At 44.0% G+C, this 15,156-nt stretch overlaps 1 protein-coding gene across 1 annotated transcript in view; it reads left to right on the top strand.

The window, feature by feature from the left end:
- nubp1 (nucleotide binding protein 1 (MinD homolog, E. coli)) overlaps positions 1-15,156 on the top strand; it is a 29,428-nt gene that overhangs the window by 7,239 nt on the left and 7,033 nt on the right. The window contains exons 4-6 of the mRNA XM_061224940.1: positions 2,333-2,401; positions 3,392-3,424; positions 14,770-14,860. Of these exons, the coding sequence (XP_061080924.1) occupies positions 2,333-2,401; positions 3,392-3,424; positions 14,770-14,860 (193 nt within the window). The remainder of the gene's footprint in view (positions 1-2,332; positions 2,402-3,391; positions 3,425-14,769; positions 14,861-15,156) is intronic.

A 15,156-nucleotide genomic window follows, 5' to 3' on the forward strand; every position in this document is an offset into this window, starting at 1 on the left:
ACTCCCCATGGGAATGGTTGGGAATGTTTGGCATTCCTCGGAAAGGTTAGGACACGGGTCTCCCGCGGTTCCTGTGTGATGGCCTCCCTTTCCCGGCCGTTTGCAGAAATCTCGTTAAGAATCTCTGGGAACGAAAGGGGCTGGGGACAGGCCTATGCATCACGTGGAAGTGACATCAGATGCCTGGCGAAACAGCCCTGCTGTGATACTGTACTGATGGTGCTTTGTTCTTGGCACTGTTTCCTTTTTTCTTTAACTTTAGAAAAAAAAATTACAGATTTTTATTTAATTCCTCCAAAACTTGTTTCGTTTCCGCATATTCTCTTCTCGTTTTGCCATGGCTTCGGTTTCCCTTTTCAAACCAGCTTTGCTGCGGTCAGCTCTCCGTGTGCAGGGCTCCCTCTGGTGTGATGGTCTCTGGTGTGCCGTGTCGTCTGAAAGGCATATTCCCGCAGTCATCCGACAAGAAACTGGCCTCCAGATCATTTCTCGTACTTCTGCTTCCAATACCACTTTTTTTCTTCTGCCCTTTGTGGGGGGTAGGAAGTACATTACATTACATTCATGGCATTATTTTGGCAGACGCTCTCTGTACACGATTTAGTTGATTGGACTAAGCAGGAGACAAACCTCCCCTGGAGCAATGCAGGGTTAAGGGCCTTGCTCAAGGTGTGCGGATCTTATTGTGGCTACACCGGGGATCGAACCACCGACCTTGCGTGTCCCTGTCATGTACCTTAACCACTACGCTTCAGGCCACGAGTTAACCCTGTTGCAGTGGCTGGTGAAGGAATATGCAAAGGAAGCATTCGGCATTGGCATGAGTATCGCTTGTCTAACTGCGTTGTGTCAGGTAGATGTACAGTAACATTTCAGGCCATCGTGCCACCTCCCAGGAATGATGCTACGGTCTAGCCCGCTCTGTTATTGAGGTGGTGACTGGCTTGAGACTGATGACAAGTCTTCCCATAGTTTCACATGGGATTTAAAATCTACTCAAAAAGTGCTATTCCAACAGCTTCTCCGTTTTATTTGACATGTAAACTTGAGTGCTGCTGCATCTCATTAAAATTCTGAAATGAGCATTTTGTGCTGATGCACTTTTTCCTCTTATGCCCGTCAGTCTCCCTCAGGCCTGGGCACTGATTTGTGGCTTGATGGCGATTTTCATATAAAATGTGGAAAACTTGACAAGCCGAGCTAGCTTCAGCTCGTTCCTCCGCAGTGCCATACTGGCTGCATTCTTCCTCAATCCCAAAATGAACTGGGCAGAGGTCCTGAAGCCCAGAGCACCCATTGGACTAATTAGTGAAAAGCTTTGTAAGGTTAAAATTGATTCTTTCATCATTAGCAAATTATTTTTACAATGTCCAGTAGTGCCTGTATCATTCATAACCGATGTTGCCAGCTAATCATTTTAGCTATGAAGTAACTAACTTCTACTGGCATTGATCTATTCATTTTTCAGGCCATGCTGGCTCAACCCATATAGACTCTCTCTCACACACACACATGCCCACCTAACATACATACATACATACACATGCACCCACGCGCGCACACACACACACACACACACATACACCTACCTGCAGCCTAGACCCTCAGCACTGACAAATGTAATATAACTAAATTATTTCCTTATTCTTGCTGGAATAATGATATTAATCTGCATCCGGTCTACGATAAGCAAACGATAGCATATTAGATAAAAGTGAATGGATAAAATACTCTGTTCATTCACATCACATCTGTAAGCCAAGGTTTATATTCTTTTCTATAAGCTGTTGCCATTAATTAGACTTGAGATGAAATGAATGTGTGTAATAAATCTGGTCCACATCTCTTTAAAAGGCCATACTGAGGCAGGATGCAGCAGTCCCAAGGCAGGACTGTGGTCCCAGAACTGACACAGCTCCGGCAGCCAAAGGCATAACTTGGGTTCAGCGTTTTCTGAAGTGCTGGTGCCCTCTGCTGGCCAATAAGGGAGCTGAACTACATTTCAGCCAATTATGAGGTCGGGGAGCCAATTACAAGCCTCCTAAAAAATAAAAATAAATGCACAGTTCTGTAAATAAACATAAATAAACATGAAATGGCAGTGCTATAGCAGCGATGGAATGCTAGCTGGCTGACTTCGCTGAATGAATTGAAGTTGAGCTTTGGAGCTCGCATTTCCGCTCCTGAAAATCAAAATCAAAAGACAGTTTCAAAGAGGAAGTCTCTGTTAAAGCCCTATCCTGTCTTTAAACCTGATCTCTCTTTCTCTCTCTCCCCCCTCCCCCCCCTCTCTCGCTCTCTCTCTCTTTCCCTCCCTCCCTCCCTCTCTCAGGTGGCTCTGTTAGATGTGGATATCTGTGGTCCATCCCTGCCAAGGATAATGGGACTGGAAGGGGAACAGGTACGCAGTCACTAAATAAGAGCATTCCAATGTCCACACAGACAGTCAACCATACAGTGATTAGGTTTGAACACATGTATCTAATCAGACCCACTGCTGAATTGGCTTTTTCATAGGGAAGGCCACCTAGCTCAGTGAATTTACAGGGTTTTTTAAATGTATACTGGAGATGAAAGTAGATCATGATGTTAAAGGAAAACACCTGGTTTTTGGAAATATACCTTTTCTTAGACTAGATGTTCGTTTTCATTTTCATGCATTCACTGGCTCAATTTCCATGTTAGCATAACATGTTAGCTTAACATAAAGACTTGAAGCCTATAGGAGTCAGTAGCCTACTTCCTTTAAAGTGAAGAGATGCACCTCACATGAACTTCGAAGCTGTCTTATTTACTCAAGGTATCATGTGTATTTGAAATGTATTACAAAATGGTAAAAATGATCACATTGTTTTCGGAGACGTTCCACCTTTTAAAACTACCTTCAGAAGGTGCGGGGATCACTGTGCTCAACCAGCGGAAGACAGAAGAGGATACATGTGTGTTCAGCGGTTATAGTTCCAACTATCTAACTCCGAAAATCACATCACTTTAAAACAATTTTCCCGCACGTGTAAACTCTCTCCTGAGCTGGAGGTCTTTATTGGTCTTGACAGGTAGTGGCAGAGATCACTTGTAAAATAGTGAATCCCTTTGTACATTGTGCCTTTTCACTTGGTGAAAATTGAACACCATCACTGAGCCTGATCACTGATAAATGGATCACTTATTTTCTAATTTACCAATCATCTTGTGCTTACAGATGACTGGTAATATCAAGAAAGTCTTTACATATACGTGATATGTTTATGTATTCTGTGGTACCATGTTACGGTATGTTTTCGATGGTTCAGACTTATTGTGTTACTGAGGGATTCTCTGGTGCCCGGTGATTGTGTTACTGTATGATTTCCATGGTGAAAGATAGTTGACTTGTGTTTCTTGTGTACAGGTACACCAGAGCGGCTCAGGCTGGTCCCCAGTGGTGAGTGAGAAATAATAATAATAATATTTCATAACTGGCAGAAGATCACTTACACTGTTCTTGTGGAATTATGGTGACCCTAAATGGTAAAAAAAATGGGGCGACATGGCTCAGGCAGTAAGAGCAGTCGTCTGGCAGTCGGAGGGTCGCCGTTTCGATCCCCCGCCCGGGCTGTGTCGAAGTGCAAGACACCTAACCCCCAAATGCTCCTGACGAGCTGGTCGGCGCCTTGCATGGCAGCCAATTGCCGTCGGTGTGTGAGTGTGTGTATGAATGGGTGCATGGGAAGCATCAATTGAACAGCACTTTGGATGAAGGCGCTCTATAAATGCCAGCCATTAAGATGAACACAGGAGGTGGTAACAAATTCAGCTGCCTTGTTTTATAGGGTCTCACAAACGGAAGCAGTTGCCAGAACAAAAATAAGTGTACCTTCTGGGGTACCAGGCAGTAGCGATTTATTAAGAATGAATACATTGGGGTAAATACCCCATGAGGGGTATTGCCTTTGTGAAGGGCAACAAGAACGTCTTGCCAATCATCTTAGTAGGATGCAGGGAAGGTAACATTTAGGAGGTAAGCGGAACTCATAGCTTGACACGTTCTCTTTGATTTCTGAGAGGCAGTAAATTGCGAGTCCGGGCCATACCGCTATAGTGCCTCAAAACGGCGGCACCCTCAGCCGCAGTGCGGGTTTGGGAACAGGAGCGCTGGCGTTTGCTCATTTCAGTCATGATAGAACCCCTATATCAGGAGAGTCCCACTTGGGAGGGTTATACCCAACAGAACAGAAGAAAGCTGATATAATGCAACATTCCAAAGACGATGACGCGGAGCATAACCTGAGTCATACAAAGTAGAATACAATGAGGAAAGTTGGATATTATGGTGAGCATATTAGTTTTGGAGTTGAGAGCCCCCTGTTAAAAGAAGTGATGGGAAACCTAAAATAATGTCTAATGGAAGGTCAGTATAGTTACACAACTTGGGGCATACAGAAACTTGGGCTCTGTGAAAGAGCTCACCTCACCTCCCCCCCCCCCCCCCTCTGGCTGACTTTGTTTTTCTGAAATACCTCCACAAAGGGACACAGAGTGGTAACTTCAGACATTTTCAGGTTTAAGGTTTCTTAAAGCCCACAGCTTGAGTGAAAAGAGAAGTGGGGTCATTCGGCAGAAGAATCTTCAACTTTACTGGAGTGTGCGCCCAATACACTCTGAGGCAAAGCAATTTGGGAAAGAACACTCAAAGATTTGATGAGTTCAGATGGCCACTGTTAAAACCAAGAATGTGTAATAGTAGAATAATTTGCCAAATATCCACTGTAATGGCATACGACCCATTGGGGAAACATTCATGTCTTTATCACTGGGACAAGTGAGACGAGCACAAAATGTAATGGTGTCATTTGTTGGTGCTCTACTTCCCTGGAGGTTCTCATTTAAACCCTTGCCAAGCACACCTCAGATAGCTAGATGATTCCTTGAGCTACCAATTAGTAGGTGTGCCAAATTAGGGTTGAAATTAAAGCTTACTGGAAGGAGTAGATCTCCGAGAATAGGATTTGGGCAGCCCTGTTTTAAAGTGTAAGATCACAAATATATTATTAGAATTTTCTTCATGTAAATTTTTCGTGCTGATGCACCAGTCACACAGAAAAGTCCAATGGCAGTTTTAACAAAAATACTGGTGGCAGCTGGCCAGAACTGGTGGCAGGTGGTGAGAGCAGTTCTTAACTTCCCCATACCACTGTGAACACATTCTTACCTCCCCTCCGTGATTCAAAAAGACAAGAATAACAGCCAACAAAGACTCCAGCCTTTTAAAGCTCCATGTATTTCAAAGAGCCACCTCAGGTACAGTGAGTCAACATCTAGTCACGGGATACGGACTGTGGGGAGAGAGAATCAGCACCATACAAAGCACATGACAATGGCTAAACCAAAAACATGTATGGTTAGGCACTGGTTCGTAGCCACAATATAGAATGCCAATTTTGCAAGATGGAAAAATACTTCCCTTTTGGATGGTTCTAGAAAAATATTCCCACACACTGTGCAAACTACACTTGGGGCAGTGCGTCAGCACCACCCACCCAAATTATATAAGTTTGTAACTCCATTGCATCAGTTGCTGGTTTGTATTTTTCATGCGCTGAAGACCACAACTGGAATGGGAGTGGCGCCAACATAGACAAAATGTTTTTGTGCCAAGATCAGGGCCCGGGTCTCAGTAGAGTAACCGCACTGATTCCAATCAAGCTTCTTGTAGAAAAATAACGGACTGCATGCTCGACACCAGCTAATTCATTCTGGAGAAAGACTGCACCTGCACCAACATCAGTAGCATCCACCGCCAAATTTAACTGAAAAATGTGGTGCAGAGAGAACTGGGGCATGCAATAGTGCCTTGGTTTTTCAAAAAACTGTTTGCTCTCGAGACCAAATGAAAGGCATCTTATGCAGGGCGGCCTGTAGTGTAGTGGTTAAGGTAAAACTGGGACACACAAGGTTGGTGGTTCTAATCCCGGAGTGGCCACAATATGATCCGCACAGCTGTTGGGCCCTTGAGCAATGTCCTTTACCCTGCATTGCTCCAGGGGAGGATTGTCTCCTGCTTAGTCTAATCAACTGTACGTCGCTCTGGATAAGAGCGTCTGCCAAATGCCAATAATGTAATGTAATGTAATGACTGAGAATATTAGTAAGTGGAGCAGCCACAGTGGAAAGGTTCTTGTGAAAGCCCTGATAATAGCCAACCATTGCTAAAAAAGCAACTACTCGCATTGACTATTCACGACAGGAAAGTTATTGATGGCTTGGTGTCGAGACTGGACTTGTCCTTTTCACACAACATCGACAAGGTACGTCACTGTAACTCACACTTTGCAAAATTAAAAAAGTCAAAAAAGAAACAGAAACATCAAGGCTGGAGAGCAGTTTTTAATTCATCCCTCAGCGACACTGCTGGTACCAGGGCCCTGTATATTCTCCTCCTCATCTGCATCCACCTCTAGGGAAAAAACCTCACAAGCCACTACAGGCTTCACCCGATGGGAGGAGAGGTGCGACTGTAGTAGGCTTTCAACATATTAACATGGCATCAGCGACTGTGTATCTTCTGCGTGGTAGAAACGTTGTAATCGAGTTCACCCACCTGCCGTTCCACCTTATGGGGACCACTGAAATGCGTGTGGAAAGCAGACCCAGGGATTGGAAACAGCGCAAGAATTTGATAACCAGTGAAAATGCGCATACCTTAATACGTCAGTCAGAACATACTTTCGTTTTGCTCTGGGATGCGAGATAAGCCTTTGCCAATTCCCGGGCTTGGTGAAGTCGAAGATGAAAATCAGACACGTACAGTAGTCAAGGACATTGCTAGAGGCATCATCATCTAACCACTTATCTATAAAAGCGTTTGCGACCTATGCCTGGAAACAGCGGCTCTGAGGGGCTCAACCCAAACGACTCCTGTACCGCTTCTCCTGCCGTGAAAATACTTCTAAAAAAGGTGCCTCCAGTGTGTTTGGTGTGCATCTGAAGATTCCAGCCTGTGATATATTGGTGTCCGACTCCTTACTGGATCGAAGCTGACAAGCGATGTTCAATAGGACCGAAGATATTCTTTCATACGATCTGTAAAATGAAATGTTATTGAGTGAAGAAAGTAAGTCCAAAATAAGTCCATGACTCAGGGGTGTGTCTGGCAGGGATAGCCAGACACAGCTGACCTCAAATGTGGGGCAGCGAGTGGTCAGCAGGGGAACAGCATATGCTGAACCCGGCTGCATTCAAACCAATGATGACGCGACATTGGCTCAGGCGGTAAGAGCAGTTGTTTGGCAATCGGAGGGTTCCCGGTTCGATCCTGCTCTGGGTGTGTCGAAGTGTTCCTCAGCAAGACACCAAACCCAAAAATGCTCCTGACGGGCTGGTTGGTGCCCTGCATGGCAGCCAATGTGTGAGTGTGTGTGTGTGTGTATTGGTGCAAGAGAGGCATCAATTGAACAGCACTTTGGATGAAGGCGCTCTATAAATGCCAGCCATTAAGATGAACACAGGAGGTGGTAACAAATTCAGCTGCCTTGTTTTATAGGGTCTCACAAACGGAAGCAGTTGCCAGAACAAAAACAAGCGTACCTTCTGGGGTACCAGGCAGTAGCGATTTATTAAGAATTAATACATTGGGGTAAATACCCCATGAGGGGTATTGCCTTTGTGAAGGGCAACAAGAACATCTTGCCAATCATCTTAGTAGGATGCAGGGAAGGTAACATTTGGGAGGTAAGCGGAACTCATAGCTTGACACGTTCTCTTTGATTTCTGAGAGGCAGTAAATTGCGAGTCCGGGCCATACCGCTATAGTGCCACAAAACGGCGGCACCCTCAGCAGCAGTGCGGGTTTGGGAACAGGAGCGCTGGCGTTTGCTCATTTCAGTCATGATAGAACCACTATACCAGGAGAGTCCCACTTGGGAGGGTTATACCCAACAGAACAGAAGAAAGCTGATATAATGAAATATTCCAAAGACGATGACGAGGAGCATAACCTGAGTCATACAAAGTAGAATACAATGAGGAAAGTTGGATATTATGGTGAGCATATTAGTTTTGGAGTTGAGAGCCCCCTGTTAAAAGAAGTGATGGGAAACCTAAAATAATGTCTAATGGAAGGTCAGTATAGTTACACAACTTGGGGCATACAGAAACTTGGGCTCTGTGAAAGAGCTCACCTCACCCCCCCCCCCCCCCCCCCCTCTGGCTGACTTTGTTTTTCTGAAATACCTCCACAAAGGGACACAGAGTGGTAACTTCAGACATTTTCAGGTTTAAGGTTTCTTAAAGCCCACAGCTTGAGTGAAAAGAGAAGTGGGGTCATTCGGCAGAAGAATCTTCAACTTTACTGGAGTGTGCGCCCAATACACTCTGAGGCAAAGCAATTTGGGAAAGAACACTCAAAGATTTGATGAGTTCAGATGGCCACTGTTAAAACCAAGAATGTGTAATAGTAGAATAATTTGCCAAATATCCACTGTAATGGCATACGACCCATTGGGGAAACATTCATGTCTTTATCACTGGGACAAGTGAGACGAGCACAAAATGTAATGGTGTCATTTGTTGGTGCTCTACTTCCCTGGAGGTTCTCATTTAAACCCTTGCCAAGCACACCTCAGATAGCTAGATGATTCCTTGAGCTACCAATTAGTAGGTGTGCCAAATAAAGCTTACTGGAAGGAGTAGATCTCCGAGAATAGGATTTGGGCAGCCCTGTTTTAAAGTGTAAGATCACAAATATATTATTAGAATTTTCTTCATGTAAATTTTTCGTGCTGATGCACCAGTCACACAGAAAAGTCCAATGGCAGTTTTAACAAAAATACTGGTGGCAGCTGGCCAGAACTGGTGGCAGGTGGTGAGAGCAGTTCTTAACTTCCCCATACCACTGTGAACACATTCTTACCTCCCCTCCGTGATTCAAAAAGACAAGAATAACAGCCAACAAAGACTCCAGCCTTTTAAAGCTCCATGTATTTCAAAGAGCCACCTCAGGTACAGTGAGTCAACATCTAGTCACGGGATACGGACTGTGGGGAGAGAGAATCAGCACCATACAAAGCACATGACAATGGCTAAACCAAAAACATGTATGGTTAGGCACTGGTTCGTAGCCACAATATAGAATGCCAATTTTGCAAGATGGAAAAATACTTCCCTTTTGGATGGTTCTAGAAAAATATTCCCACACACTGTGCAAACTACACTTGGGGCAGTGCGTCAGCACCACCCACCCAAATTATATAAGTTTGTAACTCCATTGCATCAGTTGCTGGTTTGTATTTTTCATGCGCTGAAGACCACAACTGGAATGGGAGTGGCGCCAACATAGACAAAATGTTTTTGTGCCAAGATCAGGGCCCGGGTCTCAGTAGAGTAACCGCACTGATTCCAATCAAGCTTCTTGTAGAAAAATAACGGACTGCATGCTCGACACCAGCTAATTCATTCTGGAGAAAGACTGCACCTGCACCAACATCAGTAGCATCCACCGCCAAATTTAACTGAAAAATGTGGTGCAGAGAGAACTGGGGCATGCAATAGTGCCTTGGTTTTTCAAAAAACTGTTTGCTCTCGAGACCAAATGAAAGGCATCTTATGCAGGGCGGCCTGTAGTGTAGTGGTTAAGGTAAAACTGGGACACACAAGGTTGGTGGTTCTAATCCCGGAGTGGCCACAATATGATCCGCACAGCTGTTGGGCCCTTGAGCAATGTCCTTTACCCTGCATTGCTCCAGGGGAGGATTGTCTCCTGCTTAGTCTAATCAACTGTACGTCGCTCTGGATAAGAGCGTCTGCCAAATGCCAATAATGTAATGTAATGTAATGACTGAGAATATTAGTAAGTGGAGCAGCCACAGTGGAAAGGTTCTTGTGAAAGCCCTGATAATAGCCAACCATTGCTAAAAAAGCAACTACTCGCATTGACTATTCACGACAGGAAAGTTATTGATGGCTTGGTGTCGAGACTGGACTTGTCCTTTTCACACAACATCGACAAGGTACGTCACTGTAACTCACACTTTGCAAAATTAAAAAAGTCAAAAAAGAAACAGAAACATCAAGGCTGGAGAGCAGTTTTTAATTCATCCCTCAGCGACACTGCTGGTACCAGGGCCCTGTATATTCTCCTCCTCATCTGCATCCACCTCTAGGGAAAAAACCTCACAAGCCACTACAGGCTTCACCCGATGGGAGGAGAGGTGCGACTGTAGTAGGCTTTCAACATATTAACATGGCATCAGCGACTGTGTATCTTCTGCGTGGTAGAAACGTTGTAATCGAGTTCACCCACCTGCCGTTCCACCTTATGGGGACCACTGAAATGCGTGTGGAAAGCAGACCCAGGGATTGGAAACAGCGCAAGAATTTGATAACCAGTGAAAATGCGCATACCTTAATACGTCAGTCAGAACATACTTTCGTTTTGCTCTGGGATGCGAGATAAGCCTTTGCCAATTCCCGGGCTTGGTGAAGTCGAAGATGAAAATCAGACACGTACAGTAGTCAAGGACATTGCTAGAGGCATCATCATCTAACCACTTATCTATAAAAGCGTTTGGGACCTATGCCTGGAAACAGCGGCTCTGAGGGGCTCAACCCAAACGACTCCTGTACCGCTTCTCCTGCCGTGAAAATACTTCTAAAAAAGGTGCCTCCAGTGTGTTTGGTGTGCATCTGAAGATTCCAGCCTGTGATATATTGGTGTCCGACTCCTTACTGGATCGAAGCTGACAAGCGATGTTCAATAGGACCGAAGATATTCTTTCATACGATCTGTAAAATGAAATGTTATTGAGTGAAGAAAGTAAGTCCAAAATAAGTCCATGACTCAGGGGTGTGTCTGGCAGGGATAGCCAGACACAGCTGACCTCAAATGTGGGGCAGCGAGTGGTCAGCAGGGGAACAGCATATGCTGAACCCGGCTGCATTCAAACCAATGATGACGCGACATTGGCTCAGGCGGTAAGAGCAGTTGTTTGGCAATCGGAGGGTTCCCGGTTCGATCCTGCTCTGGGTGTGTCGAAGTGTTCCTCAGCAAGACACCAAACCCAAAAATGCTCCTGACGGGCTGGTTGGTGCCCTGCATGGCAGCCAATGTGTGAGTGTGTGTGTGTGTATTGGTGCAAGAGAGGCATCAATTGAACAGCACTTTGGATGAAGGCGCTCTATAAATGCCAGCCATTAAGATGAACACAGGAGGTGGTAACAAATTCAGCTGGCTTGTTTTATAGGGTCTCACAAACGGAAGCAGTTGCCAGAACAAAAACAAGCGTACCTTCTGGGGTACCAGGCAGTAGCGATTTATTAAGAATTAATACATTGGGTTAAATACCCCATGAGGGGTATTGCCTTTGTGAAGGGCAACAAGAACATCTTGCCAATCATCTTAGTAGGATGCAGGGAAGGTAACATTTGGGAGGTAAGCGGAACTCATAGCTTGACACGTTCTCTTTGATTTCTGAGAGGCAGTAAATTGCGAGTCCGGGCCATACCGCTATAGTGCCACAAAACGGCGGCACCCTCAGCCGCAGTGCGGGTTTGGGAACAGGAGCGCTGGCGTTTGCTCATTTCAGTCATGATAGAACCACTATACCAGGAGAGTCCCACTTGGGAGGGTTATACCCAACAGAACAGAAGAAAGCTGATATAATGAAATATTCCAAAGACGATGACGAGGAGCATAACCTGAGTCATACAAAGTAGAATACAATGAGGAAAGTTGGATATTATGGTGAGCATATTAGTTTTGGAGTTGAGAGCCCCCTGTTAAAAGAAGTGATGGGAAACCTAAAATAATGTCTAATGGAAGGTCAGTATAGTATAGTAAACTTGGGCTTTGTGAAAGAGCTCACCTCACCTTTTTATGCTGATTATGAAAAAGAACTTATTTCCTTTTCTTTCACATTTTTGTGGTTCAAATTTTATTTTGAAAATACCCTTTTCAGCAAAAACGTGTTAACTCGTCTTCCCATAAACCGTATTTTATTACCAAAAGTAAAGGGGAATGAAAAACCAATTTTTTTTTGTTTTGTATTACATATACTAGCAAAAATAATAGCAGAAATTAAAATGATTTGCAAATATAAATGAATGAAATTACTTGGAATTATTTAATAGCACAAATTACCTTTATTTGCAAATATTCAGTCAGCAAATTTATGAATGGTATTATCTGTCATCAGACATATCCAAGCTTCTAAGCGAAGGTTCATATTCACCATCTACCCCCTGAACTAAACATTTGGGGTGTAATTTGTTGAAAAAAATAATAAACAACGAATGAATGGCGCAAATCAAAAGAAATGCCACTGAGAGCATTGACTACTGTAGGAAAACTACGAAACAGGCGCCCCTTGAAATGCCTGAGTGATAGCTAACACCTCTGCCAGACGTATGAGTCGTTTCATGCTTAGAAAGGCTCAACAACGCCCAGAATCGACAGATAAACTCATCTGTAGCTGGTTTTTGAAGGTTATGTTTTAGACATGTTTACTCGTCCGTGACTGAAAAAAACACATTCGGTAAAAACGTATATACTCGTCTCCGCCGGGGAAGGGGTTAAAGCCCACAGCTTGAGTGAAAAGAGAAGTGGGGTCATTCGGCAGAAGAATCTTCAACTTTACTGTAGTGTGCGCCCAATACACTCTGAGGCAAAGCAATTTGGGAAAGAACAATCAAAGATTTGATGAGTTTAGATGGCCACTGTTAAAACGAAGAATGTGTAATAGTAGAATAATTTGCCAAATATCCACTGTAATGGCATACGACCCATTGGGGAAACATTCATGTCTTTATCACTGGGGCAAGTGAGACGAGCACAAAATGTAATGGTGTCATTTGTTGGTGCCAGGGGTTCTGCAGGGGGAGGACAGTTTCACTTTCTCTTAAGAAAGCCATTGTCCTTAATTTCCTCAAAATTTTTCTGAGTCATTCGTCAGGACGCCCTGCATCAACAAGATTTGGTTGGGAGACTTGTTTTGGCAGTTTGATGGGTCTTGGCTGCTTTCCTTTCACCCCAGCCCCACGGCGAAGAGTGAAATAAGAGTGAAATCGATAGCAAAAGTCATTGATGCTTTCGTTAGTTTTCTGTTATACGTCTTCATATTTTATCTCACATTAATACATATTAATGTGAGAAATGGTGAAATGCTGAAATGGTTTCCTCTCGTCACCTAGCGTAGAAGAGCGCCGTGGGCAGGCTATTTATGTTCTTCACTTCCCTGTTTGCAGCTACTCCTTTTGTTGCTGGCGTGGCAGAGGGAAGGGCCTTGCCCTTGTGAACAGTCTGATTCGGGCTGGCAGAAATGCCACGCTGCCTGCCAGGATCAGCGTCTAGGTGTTGAGCCCTTAAGAAAAACTAAAAACGCACTCTCCACTGCACTCATTACAAGTTATAAATGATTCCTCCATGGCTGCTTGATTCTGTTCTCACCTCACAATCCTGGCATTTCCCCCCCCCCCCCAGATTCAGTGCAAATATCCCTTACGGTTAGAGATGTCTATTCTATGGACTGCGTGACTCGGTTTTTTGAGGTTAAGGCTCACTGGTGCAGAACTCAGTCTGCACTTCACTTTTCCACCAAAATTATAATTTTAAAAGTGACATCTGTACACAGTAGTTCTGTTGCGTGTGGAATTTGTGATTTCTTAGTTTTCACAGAAAAGTATTTATGAAGACTGTAGAGACCTGCTGAAGAAGTGAAAATGGGTTGTTGTTTTAAACTGAAATAAGGAATGGTTCAGCTCATAACCTCATTGCTATAACTGTGCTCACTGTCACAGTGTTGCTAAAAGAGAAACAGCAACAGAGGTGTTACTGTGTTTGTGAAATGATCTGTGTTTCTAAAAAGGCTGTCTATCTTTCAGCAATGAACAAACAAAGATATTTTTATATCCTGAAAATACAGAAACAATTTAAACACATAACTAGAGGTTCCATAAATTGCTTTAGAAGCTAGCTATACTGTAAATCTGACAAACTAATCATTACCTCTGCATCTGATTGGCTACGTAGTCATTACAGTATATTTATAACTTGTGTAATAACTTGTTTTCTAGCATGGTATTTTTGCTACTTTCATTTGGTTATGTTCTGTAAGCTATTTATTGTTCTTATTTAAGCATAGATTAATTCTATCGCGTTGTGCTGTGTACAAATGGTTTTAGATATAATCCATTGTCAGATTAATCAAATAGGCCCCAGTCCTTTTCTTTGTTGTAGCCTTAGCACTTGAAATTGTACTTCTCTGTAGGGTCTTTCTGCGCACTTGTCCCTGGTTATGGGTATGCACTTTGTTGTACCTCACTCTGGATATAAGTGTCTGCCAAATTCCAATAATGTAATATTAATATTTTCCAACTGGTTGTGATGCCCCAGGTTATCACCTCAGAAGAGAATAACTTGAGATACCATGTTAAAAAATGGCAAATATCTGTTCACTGCAATAGCCAGAGCCGAGATCCCATGGTATCTACTGCCAATGGCTCACTAAGTATGTCATGGAGATCATTAAAGTTACCATTTTAAGGGCAATTTCCAGACAGTACCGTAAGTTGTGAAAAATGGCAGCGTCAAGGGGTCTTTTTTGGCAGGACAGTGTTAAAGTGTGTCCATTGTCTTGGCAGAATGAAACGGTCTTTGTTGCCATGGCAGGCATAAAGGGTTGTAGTTGCCGTAGCAGAGGTCACGGTTACCATTCCAGTGTTGAGTTGTTGTGAGGGTACAGAGCAGGGTTCTTTGTTGTCATAGTGGTGGTAAGGTGTTTTCGGTTCTTTCCGCAGTACGTGGAGGACAACCTGTCTGTGATGTCCATCGGCTTCTTGCTCAGCAGCCCAGACGATGCCGTCATATGGAGGGGTCCGAAGAAGAACGGTGAGTCCCCCTGCCCCTCCACTGTTAACAAGTCTGTCAGATCTGACGCAGGAACAACAACGAAAGGGAACTGCGGTGGGCAACTGCTGTTTAGCAGCGGTGTGACGCAGGCGGCTGGCAGCTGTTGCCATACCCCTTATCATTTCCGAGGTTTGGTTTGGTTTAATTTCCTGGAAATGCGTGCATGGTTTAAATTAAAATGAATTTAAATTTAGAAGCAGGGCAGGGGCTTCAGGGGGTGGGGTGGGTTGTGTTTGATACACTGTCTGTGACTGCAGTGCTCATCCCACGCTGTG

Source organism: Conger conger, chromosome 16 (genome assembly GCF_963514075.1).
Source record: "Conger conger chromosome 16, fConCon1.1, whole genome shotgun sequence".
Taxonomy (NCBI): Eukaryota; Metazoa; Chordata; class Actinopteri; order Anguilliformes; family Congridae; genus Conger; species Conger conger.